This window comes from Salarias fasciatus, chromosome 1 (genome assembly GCF_902148845.1).
Source record: "Salarias fasciatus chromosome 1, fSalaFa1.1, whole genome shotgun sequence".
Lineage (NCBI taxonomy): Eukaryota > Metazoa > Chordata > Actinopteri > Blenniiformes > Blenniidae > Salarias > Salarias fasciatus.
Window position 1 is genome coordinate 33,562,053 of NC_043745.1, and position 23,744 is coordinate 33,585,796.

The 23,744-nt window shown below is 41.8% G+C and overlaps 2 protein-coding genes across 2 annotated transcripts in view; one reads left to right on the plus strand and one right to left on the minus strand.

Annotated features, from left to right (window-relative positions):
- Positions 1 to 2,142: 2,142 nt before the first annotated feature.
- Positions 2,143 to 3,327, minus strand: socs4 (suppressor of cytokine signaling 4). Its single transcript, XM_030095869.1, has one exon. It carries the CDS (start codon positions 3,325 to 3,327, stop codon positions 2,143 to 2,145), a length of 1,185 nt encoding a protein of 394 aa, XP_029951729.1.
- Positions 3,328 to 19,191: 15,864 nt separating this feature from the next.
- Positions 19,192 to 23,744, plus strand: part of LOC115386896 (C-myc promoter-binding protein-like) — an 86,356-nt gene continuing 81,803 nt past the window's right edge. The window contains exon 1 of the mRNA XM_030089355.1: positions 19,192 to 19,234. The gene's annotated coding sequence lies outside the window, so the exon portion shown is untranslated. The remainder of the gene's footprint in view (positions 19,235 to 23,744) is intronic.

Genomic DNA, 23,744 nt, shown 5'->3' on the forward strand with positions numbered 1-23,744 from the left:
AGTACTGTAATTAGGAGTACTTGTACTTTTATCATTGCCTTTTCAATTTGAAGTATTCCGCTCATCAGTTTCTGTATGTCAACTTTACTTCATAAAAACTGTACATCTTTTTAAACCACATTGTGTTTTAGTGAGGAGCTGAATGACAAAGTAATAATAATAATCATAAAATCAAACAAGCTGAATCCCCCCAGTTGCAGAGGAAATGGTCTTTTTCATGTGCTTATCTCTCACGCAGTGTTGTTGGCATTTAGAGGTGTCCTTTGCGCTGAGTGAGAAGAATTGTTTTCAGAGTGATACTTCAAAAGCAGCATTTTCCATACCATTAGCCTGTCTAACTGTGACACAGCCCGCAGCTGCATTTTGAACAGGCGCGGATAAGCACGACTCACACTGTGCCATTGAAACCGCCCAAAAGATGAGAGGAACAGTCACACTACAGAGGCTGTGTAAATGGCTTTTATATGGTTTTTGCATCAGTGTGGTGAATTCATCATATGCCTTTAGGAGGCTGTCACAGTGATTTGGAGCTTTGCAGATAGTGTGGTGACTCAACTACTGCAAGTACTACAGCTTTTAGGCACAAATTATAGTAATATGTTGATTTACAAGGGTCTTTTTTTTATGGTGAAGAAGCATGTGAGAAGTCTGAAAAGAGATGGGCGAAGGAGAGAAAGTTCCAGTTCTCTGTTTGATGAAGTTTTGAATCCTAGCTGCTGCAGGAACTGCATCCAGACTATGGTTGGGAGTTGCAATGCCCTGCAGTGACAGCCACTGCTCAAGGAGCAGACTCATGCTGTATGTGATGTTGTTGTGCTGCCCTCTTGTGGCTTGACAGAAAACTGCTGTGCAACATGAAGTACCTGGGTTATTCTGTCTCATTTTGGGTTGGGAACTACTACACCACTGTGCCAGGACTTTTTATGTAAAACTGAATGTAAAACCATAACTCTGGCTTTCAAATGTTTTTTCATAGCCCTACTAATATGATTTGTTTTAAATGGGAAAAAACACATTTTACTGAAAAACCCACAGTATTGACAAGACACAATAAGATCACTGCCACATTAAATTTTTGAGCTGTTGAATAGTAATGCATGTAGTTGAGTAATTCTAATAAATACATGAATTCAGTATAAATTGTTATTAGTGAGTGTGTAATATTTACTTGTCCAACTGTAGAGCACACAGTAAAGGGTGACATTATTTAAGCATATTTCTTTTTCTTGGCTGTATGATCGTGTGTGCTTGAAAACATTTTGTGTGTTTGAATAAAAAGAAAAACACATAGAACTTAAATAGACTCTGACTCATTAATTTTATTAAAAAAAAAAAAAAAAGTTGGACACCCCCTCTATTCTCATATCCACTAACACATCACAGTGAAGCCAGACTCTGGCTTTACACTATATTATGCCTCTTGGGGGAAAAATTCCTTTGCATTTGACCCCTCCAGTTCTGAGTTGGTCTTAGCTACACGCTCCAGGTGCAGTGTGCTGCCGCAGAGCAGCTCCTGGGTTCATGAACGTCGCTCAGCGCCTCAGATGACCAGCCTCACATCTCCGTTTGTCAGTAAATCAAAACGCCAATTTTTCTTGCTGAAATACGACACGCCTTTACAGCTTAAAGTGTCCTTTACGTGACTCAGCTTTCCGGTGAGGTTACTGGCGCTGAGTGATCCATTAGAGATTTAACTGGTTTGAATTTGTGGACTGGTTAAACTGCAGGTTTATTCAAGAATAAATGGAAACTATAGAACTTACAATGTTGAGCTATAAAGACGTCAACAGAAGACGACACAGGACGGCTGGAGACCGTGTTTTTACAGATAATTAATTATAATCTATTTTGTCCGCATTTGTTTCTGTCTCTAATTTCACACAACAGCAGGTCTCGTGGACTTCAGATAATGTTAATGTCAGATGCAGGCAATTGTTTGTCTTCATCATGTGAATCCAGATCTTCCTCTTTACTCTTCAAAGTCCTGTAAGTCCGGTCTTAAATTCTTGATGGAGGCTCTCATTCTGTCTCTTTAAGGCTAGCAGCAGCAAAGTACTTGAAAATAATGACCGTATTTTCGCCTCTTTGTCCTAAGAAGCGGCCCTTGTTTGTCCAGAGTTACTCTGGGCCAGTGTGGGCCCGTCACACGGCACAGGCCCCTTCACACTTTATGTGGTACTGTCTGAGGTAGTCTCTGAGCTGCGGCGGCAGCGGCAGGGTGTCCACGCCCTGGTAGGTGGTGCAGCTGCAGATCACAGCCCTGCACAGGTGCTGCAGGGTGAAGGGGAAGTTCCTGGCGAGCGGCTTGGAGAGGAGGGGCTCGAAGAAGAGGCAGGTGGCCGGGTCGCTGTAGTGTCTCAGCAGGCCCGTCACGCTGGCGTCCCGGTACATGCACGGGTCGCGCACGTCAAAGCTGAAACGCTTCCCGTTCTGCTCGATGCGCGCGTGCAGGGAGCGGCTGTAGCGGCGGAAGCTGACCGAGAAGAGAAACTCGTCCTGGGCCGAGTCCCGGAGCAGGAAGGTCCCCTCGGGCTGGCCCTCCAGCAGCTCCTCGGCCTCGAAGCGGTTCAGCACGCCCCAGTAGCAGGAGCTGTTGTTGATCTGGAGGAGATCTGGGACCAGGATGTAGTCCGTGTGGCCACAGTTCCCCTCTCCTCCCCCGTGGGGACAAGAGGGGTCCCAGTCCTCCAGACTGGTGCCTCCAGGCCCGGGAGAGCAACAGATATCGTCCCAGGAGAGGGGCGTCTGTGGCGTGGAGGTAGAAGAAGAGACACTGGGTTTGAGGGGAGCCTCCATGTCCTTGAGGGCGCCTGGGTTTGTGGTCTGGTTCTTGATCAGGTGCCAGCATCGGGCCAGTTCGGACTTGGGTGAGAATGGACACTTGTCCTGCATGAGCTCCGACACGTGGATCTTGCGTTTGGACCAGAAGAGCACGGAGAAGGGCCGCGAGGAGCCGGCGGAGTGGTGGTGGTGGTGGTGGTGGTGTTGGTGGGAGCGCAGCGGCAAACACTGGCCCACGGCGTCCTGGAACTTCTGCCGCAGCGAGCGGCGAGACAAGGCCTTCCGACACACCACATCGATATCTGCGGCAGTCAACGAGTCCCCCAGAGTGCTGCAGCTACACTTTCTCTCTCTGCGCCGCCTCGGGCAGGAAGTGGAGCGCACGCCCAGCTCCTCCGGCCCATCTGCTTCCAGACCGCCGGGGCTCGACCCGTTGCGGGAGCTCCGGGAGCGCTTCTTCCCCCGCCAGATGTAGCTGTCTGCACTCCAGCTGCGAAGGCCGCTTTTGGGACGGGTGTCTGAGCCTCGCGGTTTCTTCTCTGACATGGCTGTGTGCACTTTTCACCTGTAGTCCAGTCAAAGGAAAACAACTGAGTTCATTATGGGATCATGTCAGGATTTCTTAGACACTTTATGTTAAACCTGAAGGATAAATGTTTGTCGTCAGGCCTGCATGCAGAGTTTCAACAACTGCCGAATGGGTAATGTTTTAGACTCCTCCACACTCATTCTGATATTCCTTTAATCTACAGCGACAAAGCCTACTGCTTCCTGTTTTGTCTTTTAAATCTTTAAATTTTCACGTCAGTTCATTTAACTGCTTATAAACTGTAGTTTATATATTAAGACATGATGTAAATACTACTCTTTCTCATTTTCTTAAGTTTTAAGGTAAAAGAAAATACATTCAAAGGCTCTGAGAAGAGAAATGTTAACTTCCAGAAATATCTGTTTTGTTGTTGAACCTTGTTTTGAACTTTACTGATACGTTTTTTTAAGAAAACTACAACTCAACAAATACACAGTGATTCACCAAACCGCCAGATTCACTTCAATCATCCAACAACAAAACCTATCACAAACTTTTCATGATCTCTTCAAGCCAGCTCTAAAAGAATTCAGTTATTCACTTATAGGCTGAAGTCCTGCTGATTTTATCCCCAGGACTGAAGCGAGTCTGATAAGGCCTCATCAAGTCGACTTGTAACAAACCTTTTGATGCTTTGGAGAAAAAGTTTACCACCAGATATTCAGTTTTTGTTTTATATATCTGAGATCAGTTTCAAGAAATGGTCACTGACAATACAAAATAATCCCATGAACAGGCTGTAAGCAGCAGGAATCTTATCATCACAGCTGATTTAGACTCCGTGTTTGAAGAGTTTTCCAAAATATTGTCTTACCTTCCAAACATGGTCAGAACGAGAGCTCCACGTCCATGTGATGAGCCGCTGTTCACCGCACATTGGCAGGCACGCGTGAGCAGCCTGCAGCCTTTCTTTCCTCTAACAGACGGCAGACTCTCCTGCTTCCTATATAATTATGATGCCACGTCCCCGAGGGGGCAGCAGTTTCCTCTCAGCCTGGGCCGGCTCTGAATGAATGAATGAATGAACGGTGGGGTGGTGGCAGTGAGGCGAGGGCGGGGTCACACATCCTCTTCTTCATTTCACATCCCCCTTTTACACATCCACTGACAAAAAAAAAAAAACAAAAAACAAAAGAGAGCAGCAGGAGAGTGCTTTTTCATACACAAAGTGAATTATTCCTGCTTGTAATTCGATTTGTGAGAAGCTGATGTGAGTAATTTTAACTACATCAGGCATGTAGCTTAACTCAAAGCATCAAAGTACATTGCATGAATCTGTTTAAGGTCATAAGTGAAGGACGCCAAAACCTCCAGATTATTCCTCCAGTTTACTAGCAGACTGGGTGGAATTACACATATCTGATTAACAATGCAGTCCAGAGTAGGAAACAACCAAACATTTTAAAAAGCTCCACTTATTGATTGAGGAAGCTTTAAGTTTCCCAGTTAAAACTTCCTGCGAGTCCGACTGAAAGGACTCATCTATCAATATGAAGTCATGCACACAGCGTGAGAGTTGGACTCACTCTGGATGACATTTTAGAAGATCTATAATTCATGAAACAAATAGACTACATCTATCCAACAAATAATATGACTCCCAGCGGTTGAGTGTGTGCCCTGGTGTATCTGAGTGTGTTTCTGCATGCCCCTTTCATCTCCAGCAGATAAAGGCTGGTCATCAATAAATGCCTGACATCCCAGATAATATAGTGACACTCAGCTTCCTCTTAACTGAATATTTAATGCTCTTCACATTATCACACAGCCGGGCAGGACGATAACGCCACATGTTCTGGCAAGAAACCAGATCAATTCATTTGACTCCAAACCCTGGAAACAAGTGGGTAAAAGACTTTTTCCCCCTGGAGTCAAAGGTTTGTAGACATAAATCTCTGTATCTCACACACACAGGATAAATGTGTGTGTCATGATTCCTGTTGTGCAGATCTGAACCACACTCACATTATGAGTGTCAATTCTCAAACCCTCTGGTCTAAGACATGTTGAGTTAAGACATGTTGCGAGTTCCAAGGTGGGAACAAGGTTGAGGCTTGGCAAGCGGTAGACATGTTTAAGGTTACAGTAAAGTCTGCAGGAAATGAGCGTCAGTCAATGGGACGTCTGCAGAGGCTCACAATCACTCGGAGTGTGTGTTTTCTCAGTCCATTATTCTGTCAAATCAATTGGATCTACCATTCAATGAAGAGGCTGAATGTTTCATGGAGAGTGCGGTAAATGAGGAGTTTCTGAGAATCAATGATTGACAGGAGGAAACTGTTGCCTCGTAGGAGTAGCCCTAAGTAGAAGTATTGTGTAATCACATTACAAAGCCAATAACAGACAGCATCTGGAAAAGCTGACATATCAAAAAAAAAAATACTGTCTTTTACATTTCACCAGCTGCACTACAGGCTTTGTGTTCATCTTGTTCAGAGCTGAATTATGTGAGTGACTGTTGGACTGATGAGCCTTTAGTCTTTCAGTCTGTCATAATGAGCAGATCAGGGCCGTGTCTATAGTCACAGCCTTTAAACCGTTTTATTGATGGCTATGGTTAGAGCAATGCAGGCTGCAGGCTTATTCAGGGACTAGCTGCCATTGTGTGTGCGTGTGTGTGTGTGTGATTAAGCCACCTTACATTATAAGATTAGGTACAGTTACAGTCAGAGAGGTTTCACTGGGCCTGTTGTGTTTGTTCTACCTGAAAAAAGAATGTGTTTTTGTTTAGCTTCAGCAGTTGCATCATACACTTAATACAGTTATTCATCTTTATACCTTCCTGTTATACACTCTTGTCTGACTAGTCAGTCATGTATTGTATGTTTTTACTCTAGATTTGAGCCTCAGATCAGAGGCGTCAAGATGTATTGAAAAATACACCAAGGGCAGGGCATGAATTTTTTATGGCGACTTGTTGCTTTTCATTCCCAGCATCAACCATTTGACTTCAGTTATCCATGTTTAACACATTCATAATCATCATCATCAATCTTATAAACATCAACATCAACAGATGGGAGATTCAACCTGCAACCTTCTCCAGAAGTCACTGCCTCTATCAGAAGTCTTCTTCTTTTCATTACTGTTGTTGAGAGAGTTTTGTGCAGTTTACTTTTACTCTAATTTCCTTAAGTATGGTATTAGCTTTATTAAGTCCCTATTGTTGTGGCGCGTTGGGTTAAGTTCTGACCACGATGTGGGGATTCAGGGTTGAAACCTGGTTGCAGCAGGGGGGACTTCCAGCATAAAGATGCATAAAATCTACAATGCAAGTTGCGATGATTTGTTGTGGCGACCCATGTGAAAAGGAGCCACCAATTAGACTCTCCAGACTGGCTTATATTTATGAACAAGTCTGTTTTTCTGTTTTTAAATTGTCTTCACTGGTTTCATTTGCTTGTTTTAACTGGTGAAGCACTTTGAGCTGTATGCTTGCAGGCAGGATGCTCTGGAGCTAAACTGAAGATAATCTGATCACCCGTACATGTGCTTGACCAGATGGAAGTGGACAGTCTCTGTATTGCTGTGTAAATGCTCCTCAACCACAACTCCTCCTTGGAGCCATGGATGCTGTGGATATTTCAGTGTCAGGGCACTGTGGTGCCTTCATTTGTTTCTGTTACCCACATACGTACTGTGTTGCTGTCATGTACATCACTCATGAGGGTGTGGTGCAGACTTTTCCTCAGGAAGTTCCACCACCGGTGGATGAAATCCAGTCGGCCCATTAACCCAGTGCAGCCAGGACTCGACCGGGGGCTCATATCAGTCCACATTACAGAGGCATCGATCCCCCCGAGCAGCACGGCCGACTGGAGCGCTCATGAATAATTGATGCAGCTCTGAATGAACGGAGACGCCGCTCCGCTTGTATTTTTATATGAAGGATAAAACAGTTTTCATTGACATTAATGTAGTCGGATAGAGTGGAACTACACGTGTTACTGTCTGAGTGGGTTTGTTTGCAGTCAGGAGTGGATGCGTGGATACACTCAACTCTGTGAAATCAAGCATCTTTAGCTCGTCTGTATCAAACTTTCATATACAATGCCTCCTGTGGCTCTTATACGCGTTTACTTGTAATGCAGCCATTCATTCTCGACAGAGTTCACCATCATTTCTGATCTTCCTGTCTGAGTGTTGTGTTTCTGTCTTTGTGAGGGCTGAAAAGTGGAACAATACCACACGTTTATGGCTTTGTTTACCTTGTGGGCTCCTGGATGCATGGTCCCACACTGGTTTGCAAGGCTGAAGATTGAGGTTTAATGGAAGATGAGGTTATGGTTTGAGTCAGGTTTGTTAATGCTAGCATGAAAGCATGAAATGTGTGGATGTGTGAGCTTCTTTAACTACTTCATGGGGTCCAAAATTCCAAGAGCGTAAGCCACCTGTGGGGTCTGACCTAAATTTGTGTGTTATATTAGATGTAAGGTTTTACGTGGGTCAAGGTCATGGCGCTAGAGATTGTATTTCGTCACCTTATACTGTCAGTGATGCTGAACAATGATACGTATGTTCAAAGCTCAAAGATCATTTTCGGATCATAGAATTTATAATCAGTTTCCATCACAGCTGGATGATTCATATTCAGCCGGTAGTTGTTGACATTTGAGACACAGCTAATCTTTTTCAGGTTCAATTTTATTGACTTTCAGGGACGCGCCTCCACAACCTGAGAGCTAATAAACACCAGGGTCTGCTTAAGCAAAGCTAATTTGATGTACTACCGGATTCTTTTTTAATCATTCAAATGCGGCTGAGCGGTAAATAATATTTTTTCTCTAATGTGACAAATGATTACAGATTAACAAACACTTTGAAGTTTGAGTATCGACATGGGGAATGCGTTTTTGTTTTTTCTGGGTAGGACTCACATAGATAAAAATATGAGGTTAACAAAAGGAGATTCCTATAAACAGAATGTGTTTTTGGAGTTAATAACAGGTTGAAAAGTCAGAGTATGGCGAGAATTAGTTTAGATTTATGGCAAGAGATAGGGGAGAAACTGCAGGAAATGAATGTGAGTCAATGCAATATCTATGTGTGTGTGTGTACGCGTGGGTGTGTGTAGTGATGGCAGTACGATCATGCGAGTTACAGAGATGGTAAATTGAATCAGCAGAGAGTCTCTGGCTCCAGTGGTCTCAGCTGTTTCCATTGATCAGTATCAAAACTCTCTGACCAGCAGCTCTGAGCTGAATGAATGTCTCACTTTCAGGGATTCATTACAGCTCACATACATAAACACACCCTCTTTCTTCCAGTTTTATATTTCTTTATGTCATTTAGCAACCTGAATCCTGCATATTTTGAGAAGTTTGAGGAATTAGTTCACTCAAGCTTTTATTCTATTTTGTTTTATGTAGATATTTTACCGTTTTTATTCTCACTCAGTGGCATTTGACAAGCTGTACTCTATTCTGCAGTCTGCAGCAGGGGTGTCAAAAATTCCAAATAAATTGATAATAAATTAATGAAAGTAGTGTATGCATAAGTTAAACAAACTAATTACTCCCAATTCTAACTGGCGTGATTGTTCCGGCGGGCCGCACAGTGGCGCAGTGTGAGAGTGTGCTTCAGCCCCCTACATTAGGCCTAATGACGCCACTGGTCTGCAGTGATTGCACCATCTCGAGTGGTATTTTGATGTGAACATTCTTCATTTTATTTACACTGATTTCCTAAATAACTGTGATTAGGCTGTCTCAAACTAACCCTAAGAAGAAAAAAACAAAGACATTAGAACCAGTTTTAGGGATGAACTTGTGATCAGATGAGATATAATGAACTTTGAAGTCACAAGTAGAGACAAATACATTCTCATGTTTTCGATTGAAGAATGCTTTTGTTGCTTTTTATTGTCTTTAAGCAGTGCTGATTTGAGATAAAAACAAGCTAAAGGATTAAGGCGTATTCAGTGAAAACGGCATCAGATTTCTGACTTTCAAAATGATTTTTCTACACGGACTTGCAGTTTCTTAATGTGTGTGTGTGTGTGTTTTTTTTAATATGTTTTGCTTGCACTATTTTTTCATATTTGATTTTTTTAATACTTATGTTTGCTTTTTATATTCTTCCATTTAGTATGTTTAAATCTCTCTGTAGTGCTGCTGACAACACTGTATTACTCCACTGTGAGATAAATAAAGGCTTATCTTATCTTATCTTATCTTATCTTATCTTATCTTATCTTATCAGCTTCTTGATCACTGAAAAAATAATTATAGAAAGAAATTAAAAATTAATGAGTTGATTAGTTGTGCTTCCGTGGAAGCTATTCTCCTTTTTATTCAGAGTAGCTCTTTCACATATTAAGATGTTTGCGTGTATCAAATGCTCGGCGCTTTGTAGCCATTAAGACGCAGACAGGCCTGGATATTCATCTGCTGCCGACATGCGAGCCGCTGGATCCTCTTTCCTCGGGGGAGGTTTATTTATGCCTGCAGCCGCTCTGTTTCCCGCAAGTTAGGTGCATCCAGAGAGGTTTCTCCTCTCCGTCGCATTGGAAAGAGCGTAACCTAAGACAGGTCTCACACACACACGCATGGGTGAAGGTATAGCATATACTGACGTCTACCCAGTATGTACATGTCTGTACGTTCCTGCAGTGGCAGATAAAAGAAGCGTGGGGTTGATAGGTTGTCTTCTCTATTAGCCTCATCTGTACTGGGACCTGAAACAAACTCCATCTGTGAAGAAACTACAAGCTGATGGTTCTCTATCTTTTTTCTCGAGGAGTCCTCACAGATATGCTGATATTTAAATAAATAATAATAATAAAAAAAACATCAGGACTGCTTCTCCAGCTGATTTGTGCAAAGATTGCAGAGAAGACAAACACTTGAGGACACACCCACCGTACACACAGGCAGGAGCTGTTAAAATAAAAACAATCAACACTTTCAAGATTAAAGGAAATGTCTTTTTATGGATTTCTTGACATCTGCAAGTCTTATTTTGGCAAGTCAGAACCAGGGTTTTAGGCCTCCTCGTGATGTTTGGCAAACACTGATTTAGAAGTTGCAAAGTTTGACATTGCACTGAAAAGGCTTTCAGGTATAATAAGTAGCTAAAGTACGTTTCAGGAACTATTACATTCGACTCCCTAAAGGAATATTTCAGATTTGTTTCAGACTTTTTTTTCCCCCTTTTTTGAAGAAATGCTAACAAGATTATTGCGGTGACCTTGAGGGTAAATCAGTTGGTTTGAACCCCACTCGAGACAAGTTAAATTAAATGAAATAAAGAGAATAGTTTGCACCCCACAATCAGAATAATTAATGATCTGGCTCAGTTGGCTGTGTCACTATCCAAAGGTATGATGGTTCAATATCTCATCGCCTTGTCTCTTGTTCTTGCCAAGTTCCCAAGTGATTCTGAAGTACTGAAAAAGCCTTGAAGTGATGCTGGTGAAGAACCTTTTCGACAAAAATCAGCACATTCGATTCCTAATAGTTGAAAATGTATTCAGAAATGATTTAAAAATGCTAAACAAGCTAGTTCTGAAAGCACGGTAATGTCTTTTTTTTTTTTATCATCCTATATACATCCAACATGAGGCAGCAGGATGTCTCCATCAGAGGATCAGACCTCAGCTGCACACTTCCATCCAACGCCCAGTTCAGAAAAAAAGACAAAGGCTCTTGTTTTAGTCTTGATATGTTGGGTTTTTTTTTGTGCTTCTCAAATGCTCACAAATAGTAAATTTGTGACATGATAATGCACATTTTTCAAATGTAAATGTCACAATACATCAGTGCATGTTACATGTTCTGTTAACCGATATTGTGAAGTTTATTAGCTTTTGTGTGTGTGTGTGTGTGTGTGTGTGTGTGTGTGTTGGGAAAGCCGGATGTGAGTCAGCCCTGTTTGACACTCCATCATGCTTCTGGATCAATATTAAGAGGATGAAGAGGACAAAACTCCAACACGATAACAGAATTACTCCGTATTACTGCCACATGTTGCCGGATCACAGGCACTCAGGGAAAACAGAAACGACTCCTACAAATACAGAGGCTCATTATAAAGAAACACCCAGCTTTAAGTTATAGCGCACTTCACTTCATTCACTGATCAATAAAATTAACTGTTTTTACTTAAACAGAGTCACAATAACTTGCATTTCTAGAAAATTATTATGTTTTCATGACTATAGCTGTTGTTATTTTAATGAAATAATTATTCACCGAAACTTGAGGATTATTCACAGATTTAATTTTTTTCCACTGTGTCTGCCATTTTCTGAATGGTGGTTTATCTCAGCTGTTCTGTTGCTGCCTCTTGTCATTAGTATATGAATCAGTTTCTCTCGTGAACTGCAGAGTGGCTTTTTTTCCAAATAACTCTCCATGTAACTTTTGCCAAAATGAATGTGTAAAAAGAGGTGTAGCAGCGATGCTCCAACGACACAGCTGAGACAGACCTAAAGAGGGGGAAAATTACAAATAATTGAAGTAGTATTGTGCAGCCAGCACAGCCGGCCCATATTAAATAAGGTCGGCCTCCTTTCCCAGCAAATGTTCTCCCACAGCAGTGTGATTAAAGGCAGTGCAGCGGTCTGACCTGGTCTTTCATAATTCTACCAGGGGACAAACCGGCAGAGTAGCTCTGTGGTTGGCTCCTCTTCTTGTGGGTCTCTGGACTAAGAATCGATTAATGGATTTGATTATTTTAAGCATCATATATAACTACTTTAAGTGTTGATGAAATTTTTTGGAGGCATTTAAGCAGATTCACAGCTGCTCCAACTGTATGAAATAGATTTCCCCCCTCGGGATTGTTGAATTTTGACGGATTGAACGTCCAACAGCCTCTCTGTCTGTCTGTCTGCAGCTTATCGGACGGCTCATATCCTGCCTGTCTCCTGACCTCTAATGCACAGACGAGGAGGTGGAGGAAGGGAGAGACGCGGAGGGGATCGTTTGGAAAAGCTTGTATGTCTCTTACTAGTCGTGTAAACATTTGCAAACCCCACCGAAAATCAATAGCAGAGGGAAGAATTTCCAGTAACCGTGCATCTGCACACACGGCTTGTCTTACAGCTGAAGCGTGAACCACGGTGACAAGGACATACACGGCTGCGAAACCCAGTCAGGATGCATGTCCTCAGCGACACTGAGTATTCTGTGTAAAAATCCAAGCACTAATATGACCAAAATAAAAAACATCGTTATTGCTGAGTCGGAGCCCCTCCGACCTTGGGTCACACATCCATGAGACCTGCTTAATTAGACTTTTTCATAAACCCACTTTTCACTAACTGACCAAACCAATTGTTTATTTAAATTATTTGTTGGTAGCATCCAAGCAACCATGATACTGCTGTTGATATTTAGTTTAGTTTAGTACTACTTTATATCTGGTGGACTTCTGAATTATTAAGTAACAATTAATAAGATGCAACTGATAAATGCATTCAGAAGGAAGACATATTGGAAATGTGAGTGATCAATCAAAGCTTAAAAGGAAACAACCAGCACATCCTAATGATCATGTAAAGTACATCATGACCTCAGTATTATCCACCATCAATTATTAATCCTGTTCCTATACTTTATATTTAATCTCATATTGTTTATTTCTCACTCATGGCAGGCTGGTACCTGCAGGGACGCACTGTTAATCAGCACTAGAACCATCAACTACTCCTGTATTGTAGCAGCAGCCTGTTGTGTCCCATCTATTATCTGCACTGCTGATGAAATTTTCAAGTTACTCCCTGGTGGCACCATCTACTTGGAAAAGAAAAAAGTTAACGTTGAAAGAACTGTTGTGTAATCCTGTGCTGATTTACCATAGACCCTGAAACATTAACTACCTGTGCATCAGTTCTATTCTTTTCTGTGATTACTGTACCACTAACTAGACTTTGAATTTTCTGGAGCATCTTGTAAGACAGCTGTTGAAAAACATGCATATCAAACATGCAGATCACATGATCTGCAGCAGCAACCCTGCCAGGGAGCAGCCACAAAAGCCAGGATTTTCATATTTTTTTGTGGTTGACATGTCATTATTGTAGTTGTTTTTCTTTTATCCACCCCCAACAAAAAATTGAATGAAATATGTTGAACAGAGGTGCAAAGAGTATTTAAAACGGTTTTCAAATGCTATTACAATTACAGTGCTGAATTTGTACTCAAGGATTGGTAAAAATCTATGTAACATTTAAAATAGGTACTGAAATGTATTCATTTTTGAACTGGATATATTTGTCTCTTAAAAAATAAACTTGCAGATCACAAAAATGCAGAATCAGGAGGTTTGAATAACATTCAAGTTGTGCAGTTACAGTCACATACAAAGTCACATAAGTGATATTTCATTGCTCCTTGATTGGCGAAAAAAAACTCCAAAAAAGTACAAATTTTATTCAATTTCATTTTGTATTTGTACTTAGCTGACAATAACTGCGGAAAAGAGGGTTTACAGCCAACAACTCAACCTTTATCTGTTTGATTTATTTACCTGTTCAGCCGCTGCCTGTTACTCGAGATGACGTCACTGTTTCCTCTCCTCACCAGCTCACCTGACTGAAAAGGGCACGTGCCTCTCCAGCTGCCACAGCTTGGAAGGTCGCGTGACTCCTCCTCGCTCACTGCACGAAAGAAATGAAAAAATTTTTCAAAAACAACCACTGATCCTGAAATCGAACTAAAAACACACTTTCAGTGTATGTGCTCCCCATGAATTGACATTTAAAGGCTGACTATGCCTTTATCAAAAAGTTACATTTTATAATCTCCTCAGTGTAGATTGTGTCTTGCACGAGTGAACAGCAGATGGCAGCAGAGAAACAAAAATAAATTGGATTATTTCTGCGTATTTGAACTTTTTCACACAACCATCAACATATTTAAAACGGTCGTTTGATTCCACACACATGCAGGAATAAGAAGATGATCAAAAATGCAATTTTAGCTGCTTGTAATATTTAAAAATCGATATTGAACTTTAATTATTTATAACAAACTGCTCATTTAATTGACATTGGATAAATGTTTCAGGTCAAGAGAAAACAACTGTATGAAATCCTTTTAACAATGTGACCTAGAGAGTTCGCATATGGAAAAAAAAAAATTCTTATCCACCTATTTTAATGTGCACTGTTCAGATGTAACATTGCGTTATTTCACTAAATAAGCTTCCAGCACATTGTTTTAGCTGCAGTTTAAGTGTATGTTATAGCACAGGACAGGTTCAGTGGCAAGGTATCATTCAGAAGCAGTGTTCTAGGAGAACATGGTATGTCCACCTCCAGTAGAGCTGATATAGTGGAAGCTTATTTCCAAAAGCTGCCACATCTTGAAAATCCCAGTTCATATGTAAGAAAGATCCCATATAACCCAGAGAGCATACATCACAAACAAGAGAGTGTATGAGTTTCATCAGTTGTCATTTTCTTGGTGTTTGATAAATTCTATGAGTGAGTTTGAAGTGAGTGAGTTTATGATCAAGGCTCCTTCATATTTTATCTAAATTGTCCCAGACAGTCAACCACCATATTTTGTCACTGGGAAGACCAAGTTCTCTGGCCCACACTTGATCAACAGAGTGATAAGGAAAATGTGTCTTCACAGATCCAGACTCAGAGATGGAGGCTTTCCTTCTGCGCTGGATGTTGTGAGAGGATTGTGAGACAGAAGAGGACCGGACAGAACAACAATCAACAATCAGCAGGAAATGTCAGACAGCAGGCTGATCTACTCTCTGCAAACTTGATAGGGACAGAAGACACAGCTCATACCCTTTCAGAGATCCTGAAAAACAGAGAGAGACCTGTGCATAATATTGGTGGAGCAATGTGGTGATGTATATATGTATGAAGAGAGAAAAAGGGAAAGAATTACAACACTGAAGTCTAAACCAAGCTTTGTAGACAACTGAACAAAGCAGTGAACAAAGCAGTCTTTGTATTTTGTTTTATCCATTGCTTGTATTGTTAATTTTCAGAAAAATTTTCAGCCTTGTCTGTATGGGCTTTTGTAATTAATACAGCAAACAGCTTTTCCATACTTTCAAACAAAGTAAAAAGTAGGAATTATGTGGCAACCACAACTGAACAACTAGACAGACAGAAAAAAAAAACATGAACATTCAAAATATTTTTTTTTTTTTTTACAAAAGATGCTTGGCAATTTTGGTGAATGTGGGAATGAAAGGTGACATCTAGTTTTGAAGGATTCATGACTCTGCATGACTGAGTGGGAATATTTTCCCAGCTTCCACCCCCACCAAACAGAGCTAACACCTACTCACCACCCAGTTCTTTCAAACTGTTTCATCATATATTCTTCCTTTGAACAAGTAAAGCTGGGAGTGGGTCCATTCATCCTGAAAAATCAGCCACTGGCAGATGACCCACAGGAACGGTGTCACTTAAAATCAATGAGGCTGTTCACTACCGATCAGGACTTGATGGCTCTTAGGAGTGTGTGCCAGCTCGTACTCCTTTTAAATTCACATAAAAGTTTTTGACCGCATGGAGAATGAGCAGGTCCCGGGAGCAAGACAAGAGAAAAAAAAAAAACCAATCAAACCAGTTCACAGCAGTACAAACAAAACACACTGATGTGTTTTACAGTCCAAGTCCACCTACACAGTGTGGCACTGAAAACGAGGACAGCATATGAAGCTGCCCACTGAAAGGAGATAAAGCTCAGAGCTCTGCAGTTACTTCATCCTTGCTGAATCGTGGTCCTTGAGGATGATTGTTCTGCATGTTTTCAACATCTTCCTGCTCCGACACACCTAACTACAAAGCATGACTCATTATTAGATATCTTGCATAGTGTGATGGCACCTTGACTAGATTCAGATGTGTGGCTGCAGAAACGTAAAATATGCCAAGCAAATTCCTTTAAACAGCTCCTCAACAATGCCTCAGCTCTTAGTGATCCTGTAGCAACCACCCGTCCATCTTACATATCAGTTTTATCCTCATTAGAGTCACTTCAGGAATTGATCCCAGCTGACTGAGCGGGAAGGCAGAGCCCGCTGTGGACAGGACATCATCCATCACAGGGCAAAGGCAGCGAGAGCCGCCCATGCATTCACTCCTGCAGGCAATCCAGAGTCACCGGTTAACTTAGCATACATATATATATATATATATATATATATATATATATATATATATATACACACACACATATATACATATATATATAGGTATATGTATGTATTTATATATGTATGTATATATATGTGTGTGTGTGTGTATATATATATATATATATATATATATATATACATATATATGTGTGTGTGGATCACAGGAAGAAGACTTCCGAGAAGAAACCCATGCAGGAAGAACATGACCACTCAAAACCAGGGTCTCCAAGATCTGTTCAAACTGCGCAGTTTTATGGTTTAAAAACACCGAGACACAGAGCAGACACAGGCTTGATAGTAAAGAGCAACGCCTGTGAGATACTCAACAATTTTAGCAGAAAGAGGATATAGAATGAGAAGGAAACAGGAAGCGAGTCACAATGTGCTCAATGTGCCTGATTTTCCATCATTTGCAAGAAGAAAAAATGCATTATGTTGACTGGAAAATCTTCCACAGCTCCCCGATCTGTCTCTGACTCTGACTCTGGGACGAAACTATTGTGTTACTTTGTAGTGCAGTAAGTAGTATGAGTATTTACCCACTCTGCAGGTCTGCATGCTGCTCTGTTTTGTAGACAGTCCTGCATTAACAATTCACTCTGATGCATTTGGTCTGAAAGCAGCAGTGAGAGATAATGTTATCCTCAACAGCAGGCTGCTTTTGAATTAATGTTTTTTTATGTAACTCAAAAAGTATTACGACTGAAAAATGGACACAGGATTTAAGCATTTACACAGGTGTAAAAAAAAGAACAATTTTAGCACTTTCCAAAATTTTAATAAAATACAGTTCAGGACTGTTTATCTCCAGCCACGGGACACGGGCTTCATCGGCAAAGTATGAAGAGAGTATGAGGTGATTTCAAAATAGAAGACAGCAGGGTAACTAAATCTGTATCTCCCTGCCATTATAATCAAATATCCTGTGCATTAATGTTAGCTTGTTGCTTTAATTAAGGCCACAATTAGGCCACTTAATAAAAAAAGTGCCTCATGTGAGAATGAGTAGATAATTCTGAGGTAATTCAAATCTGAACACTGTCAGCATCAGGTAGATTATTTGAGTTTCTTCCTGCTGTGAGGGCCTGCTGTGATGTAAATGTGTAACTGTTTGTTTTTCGCAGTAATATGCTGCAGAGACAGTCACTTAGCGGGGACTGCATCATTTTGTGCTTTGCAATTTGCTCATTTTGCCAAAATCAAAGCTACTCATCTATATGGTCATAAAGGGGGTTTCCATTTCTATGAATAACATGTGACAGTAATTATTCCTGGAATATCTCTTGATTGGCTCTTGTGAGATTGACCAATCTTTCAGAAAATAATCAGTGTGATTGTCGAACATGAGAAGACTGGGTGATCAATTTTAGAAAATGTAGGTGTCAAATTTAACCCATTGTTCCCCGCTGAACTGTTCTACATGCACTGTGCACTGAACATAAAGAATTCATTCTTCAAAAAAAAACAAAAAAACCCCCAATGTCCTCTGCTCTGGCTCCAAAGGTTCAGCCTCCTGTCTTTTGGTCAGTGCTGCCATCTCCAAACCAAACAACATAATGCTCTCATGAGTCACGACTGTTCTGCAGCTATTCTCCTCAAACCCAGCTGGGAATCCCTCTGTGACACTCGTCTTCATCCAGTCCTCTTCTTCACCTGTCCTTCACACAGTCCTGAGAGAGCATCATTAAAAGCATCCATCCATCTTTCATCCGTCCATCCTGTGTACATCTTTATCCAGTTCAGAAGTAAAACCTAACTGACTGGGGAAGAATACATGGGTACAGCCTTATCTGACACACTTCCATTCACACCTGTGGAGAGTCAATCGTGCTGGCCCAGGGACACACACTGGTGCAGTAGTGCCCTCTGTGTTTGCCCTGTGATGAACCGAGAGTTTTTTGACTGTACAAGATATAGTGGCATAGTAGTTGGATGAGATCCAAACCCAGTATGGATTTGAACTCATGGAATTCTTAGTATGTGGAGTAGTAACCATGAAAGCTCCAAAAAACAAACAAACAAAAAAAAACATTAGCCAACATAAGCAACAACAATGACACAAAAAACATATAAAACAATATTATGGCAGAACCTTTGGTTTGAGTTTGCTGTCTACATACATTTATTTTGCTCTCTTACTCCAAAGTAAAAAAAAAAAAGAGAGGGAGAAAAAAGAAAATTTGTCCAGCCCATTATAATCCAGGAAAAAAAAAATCTGCACTCATAATGCATAATAATGTGAAATGTGTTTCCCCTCCAGGCTGAGTCACTGGGGTCAGGCTGACCGGTGTGTTTATGGAGTCTGCGGGGAATAAATGAAAGTCAAAGAAATGTCCCCTGAAGTGACAGAAACACGAACCCGTGTGTGTGTGTGTGTGTGTGTGTGTGTGTGTGTGTGTGTGTGTGTGTGTGTGTGTGTGTGTGTGTGCGTGTGTGTGTGTGTGTGTGTCCACCCGCCCGCGTGTCCGCGGATTCCCATCACAACCAAGATGGCGGCGGAGCGGACAGCCGGCTCGGCGCACTGACTGACAGAAGGAGACGCAGCCTCGCTCGGTTGGACGGTTAACGGTGACGCTCCGGGAGAGAGAGGGGTAGAGAGAGAAAGGGAGCGAGAGAGACATTTTTTTTTTTAATTCCCAGAAACATTTTCCCAAAGCACCTGAACAGCACCGCTCTCAGCTCATCGTTATGCCACGACGGGGCGAAGTTGAGCGTGAGGACTAATTTCAACGTTCACAAACGGGGGTGAGTAAAGAGATGATGAGCCGTTACAAAGACCCGGAGGGGGGATTTACGGAACAGCTGCCAGGCTGCTAACTACCGCGATATAACCTGCTAGCGGTCCGTCCTGTCAGCGACACTCGCCTGTTTACAGTTGTTTTTGCGTGTGTGTGTGTGTGTGTGTGTTTTTGTCGTGTCTCTATAAATGACAGCTTCGGGTACATTTCGAGCCGCTCACTGCTTTCTGCGCTCTTTCATTACAGATGCCGAGCGTGTGCGTGACCGCGCGTTTATGCGCGAGGGAGCGCGTGCGTGCGTGCCACAGGTTGTTTGCAATCATAAAAACGGTGACCATTAAACCCCAGGTCGTCCTGTTATATGTCTCCCGTGCGGCTCAGGGCTAAAAATAACCCCAAAACGCGACCAGTCTTCCCCCTCTGTGCACATGCCGTGCTCCAGGTGGATCAGCTTGTACTTTTTCTTTTTTTTTTGCATCAGTGTCTCATTTAACCTTGCATTAAAAACTGCAGTTTTATCTGCTTTACACACAGTACAGACTGGAATACACGGTGCTTGTCAGCCGGAGAGACGGAGTTTATCCTAGGGAGAGCATGCACCCTCGCAGGTCTTACTAATGTGTTAAGTTTGGGTCATGCACACAGTGATATTGTGCAAATGCTTTGCAATGTCTGTATCTGTCTGAGGCATTTGTGTCAGCATAAGGTGTGCAAACCGAGCTGCAGGAGCAGAGCTGGCATCGCGAGTCCTGTCAGCAGACGTCAGACAGGGGAAGCGGCAGTGGTGACAGCTCCTATCAGGATTCACATTCTGGAGGCTTTCTTCCCCACCAAAGAAATCCCCCTTTTAGTGGTGTCACACAGACCAGGCAAGTCTGGTCAAATCATTCATGTGACAAAAATACCCTCAAGCCTGTCATTAGGAAACCTCAGCTCCACATACCAGAAAGGTAGCCACTATAAACCCATAAATCTTCTGCTGGCTCATTGTTTTACTTTTTTTTTTTGGCTCATTCATTCAGTTCGCTGAGATTTTAGATTCTGTTGCCGAGCACTTTATCAACAAGGTGTTTGCGATCCCTCTTGTTGCCATGTCTGCTCCTGCTCAGAGGGCATCACGGTGCTGCTCTGGAGTGCTAGATAACAAAAAAACAAGTCGTGCCATGGTCCAAAACAGAGCCAAATGGCATTGGACGGATTGGATAGATGTCTGTGCAGGATTTACTGCAGCGAGGTAGAGATCAAAGGGACAGACTGGGAGGTGGACGGCGTCTGCTTAGCTGATGGAAGCCTCTAGGTAACCCCAGCTCCTCTTATCTTGACACCAAGGTTAAAGCCTGCTGTCCGTCTGCGTTCATCACCAAATGCTCTGGCAGTGATTGTTTTAAAACCTGACACATGGGACATGCTTTTCCCATTTTGCGCAATCTGTCGAATGAAGCGGGGAAAACTCTTCACAGCGGTGTCAGTAACTGCAAGCGACTGCTCTAAAAGGTGGGAGATTGCAGTCTGTTGCGGATGTTCTATTCTTTATTTGCACGGATTTCAGCAGTTTTGAACTAGAAATGATGGATTTCCCTAAAATATTGAATTAACCCACTCTCATAGCTCAAACAGTGTTTGCAGAGTGAAGAATTGAAATGCTGCCAAGTTCATTACCTCCCAGGAGTTATTTTGTGATGAAACTTCAGCTGAGGTGTGATGGCACTATAAAGTGTTTCTCTCAGGCTGCTTTGTTTTGATGTCATGGCTGGAGGCTACTGCTTGTGTTTTACATTGCTCTGAAGTACATCTCATAATCGAGGGTATTATAAGCTGGAGTCGCTCTGAGTCTGTGGGACAACACACTTGTAGCAAAGGTGCACATTAAAGTGAAGTGCTTAATAATGGAATGGTATTTGCTCTCTCACATCACGCTGAGGGGACCTGAGTTTTGAGTCGGAACTTGGGTCCTTTCAGATCTGTTCTGCTCTAAGAGTTTACTTGTTTCCCTCCAGCATGAAATGTCAAACACCCAGTGCACCCCAGAAAGCTACACAATTCCCTGAGGTACAGCTCAGTTGTGCTCTCATTTCAGTTCAGTTTTATTTATATAGCATCAAGAACAACACATTAATCTCAAGGTACTTTTGCAAAAAAAAACAAAAAACAAAAACCAACTATTCTCCACACTCAAACAGAGGCGACGGTGGAAAGATAAAACTCTCTTTTAAGAAGAAGCCTCAGCAAAACCTGGCAGAGAACAACAAACAAACAAGTTGTCATAAGAAGGCAAACTAATCCAGTCACCACACACTTGATGGGGACGAGAGGTTCATATCTTCCACAAACTTCCACTTTTACTGTGAGAATGGAACAGAGAGGAGGGGCACAGACCACAGGAGACAGTTACTGACATGTACTGACATGTAATGGTGACATATGAATATATGGAGTATGAAAGAGGAGAGAAGAGTGTGGTTAAGGTCTCCTAGTGGTCTAAACCTATAGCAGCTTGATTCAAAACTGCTGCAATTTGCCCTGAAATAGCCCTAAATGGAAACTTTATCAAATAGAAAAGTGTCAACCCTAACTTTAAAAGTACAGATGGTGTTATCCTCCTTAACTAAAAGTAGGAACTGAGTCCACATGAGTTGAGCCTGATGGCTGAAAGCTCTGCCTCTCATTCTACTTTTAGAAAGTCTAGAAACCTCCAGCAAGCCAACACTCTGCGAACAAAGTGTTCTGCTGGGGTAACATGGGATTAACATACATGTACACAAGCTTAATTTGTTTTTGCTTCTGTTTAGAAATTTGTTGTGATTTAGGCATCTTGCATGCTTTCTGTTGGTCTTGAGTCTGGTTATGACAGTATCTCATGCTCATCTTCCGAGTATGCCTGTTTTCACACTTGAAATAAGTACAATCAAGTTATTCTCTGGTCCAACTAAAAGTATCACATAGAGCACTTCTTAACTCTGTGAAATTCACCCTGATTTGAATCCACTTTTCCTGCTGTCTACCTGTTGTCTACCTACGTATGTCTTGGTCATGTCCTACGTTCTATACATTCTGGTTTTACCTTTTGAGGTTCTTTCTCAGCTTATTGAAGTTTATTAGCGAGGCCTGTCCCCTAATTGTCACCTGTGGGCTTCCAGCAAACCCCATCTGCCAATCATAATGCTTTGAAGTGAGGAGAAGATTTCCTCTATCCTGGAAGTCATTGACTGGCGACTGCAGATGCTTTCTCAGCCTGGCTGAAAGACAATGTCATCTTTGTAATTAGAAAAGATGAAGTTGGGACTCAGGGGATCCTCTGAGTACTGTCTACATATGGCAACCCTTCAGCTCTTTTTTGACAGTTTAAATGTTCTTCCTCCTGACTGTCTCGTCTGCCAGTATTAATCAGCCTGTAGCAGAAACGCCATGAGAATCTCTGTCCCCACATTCACACACACACACACACACACACACACACACACACACACACACACACACACACACACACACACACAGTTATATTTTTCATAAAAGCTGCCATCAGTTTCCCTTCATGTTAATCATATTTCCTGAGATATGGGATGTCACCTAATGGGAGGGCATGATTGGAGCGTGGGTGGGAAAGAGAGGTGAAACAAATGGGTGAATAGTGTTGAGTGTGTTCTGTTTGTGTGTATGTATTTTTCATACTATGAAATAGTTGGAAAGTAGTTATACAATCAGATATTGAAAAGTCTTTTTTCCAGCTGCCCCCCCCCAGCATACAGTCACGTTGGATTGGCTCCCAATCCCTGAGATCGTAACTTGTATAAAGCCTGTATAAAGGATGGATGAATTAGTCATGATGGCCTACATTTTCCCATAATGTCATTCAGTGTCATCACATTGAAGTCCGCTGTAGCTCGTTGTTACACGTCGAGGCAGTGATAGAGATAGTGACAAGGAAGAGAAGAGCAACAGAGCGAGAGATGTAACTGCTGAAAATAAATGACGGTCATGCTCTTTTACATTCTGGTCTATTTCCCGCCTGTTTGAGCCTTGAAATTGTCCTCTCAATGTCCCCAGTGATTTCTGCAGCTCTATTGACTGATGCAACATGGTGGGCCCAGAGAGGAGCTAGGTTTCTCTCCCTCTCTGTTTGGCATGGCAAAATAAATCTGTTGTTAAACTTCCCTGAAGCTGTTTTTACAGATATGATACAGATACAACAAAATATGGCATAGCAACAGCTTTTGGAGTTTCAGATTTGCTCTCTAGATGTAAATAATGAATAAATCATGAACTTACAACAAGTCATGTTTAGTGTATTAATTTTAATTCTATTTTAACCTATTCACAGAATACGTTTGGTAATGTTCCTACATAAGCTGTATGATATATTGATACTATCCCAATATTATGACCTGATTATGACATGTTTATAGACACTTCCAGACCTCCCAGATATCTGTCCTCATGGTTTAAAAATGATAGTTTTGCATCTCACACTCAGCGGTGGTCACAGTGTTGAGCCTCATTAGTCATCTCATATAAAGATG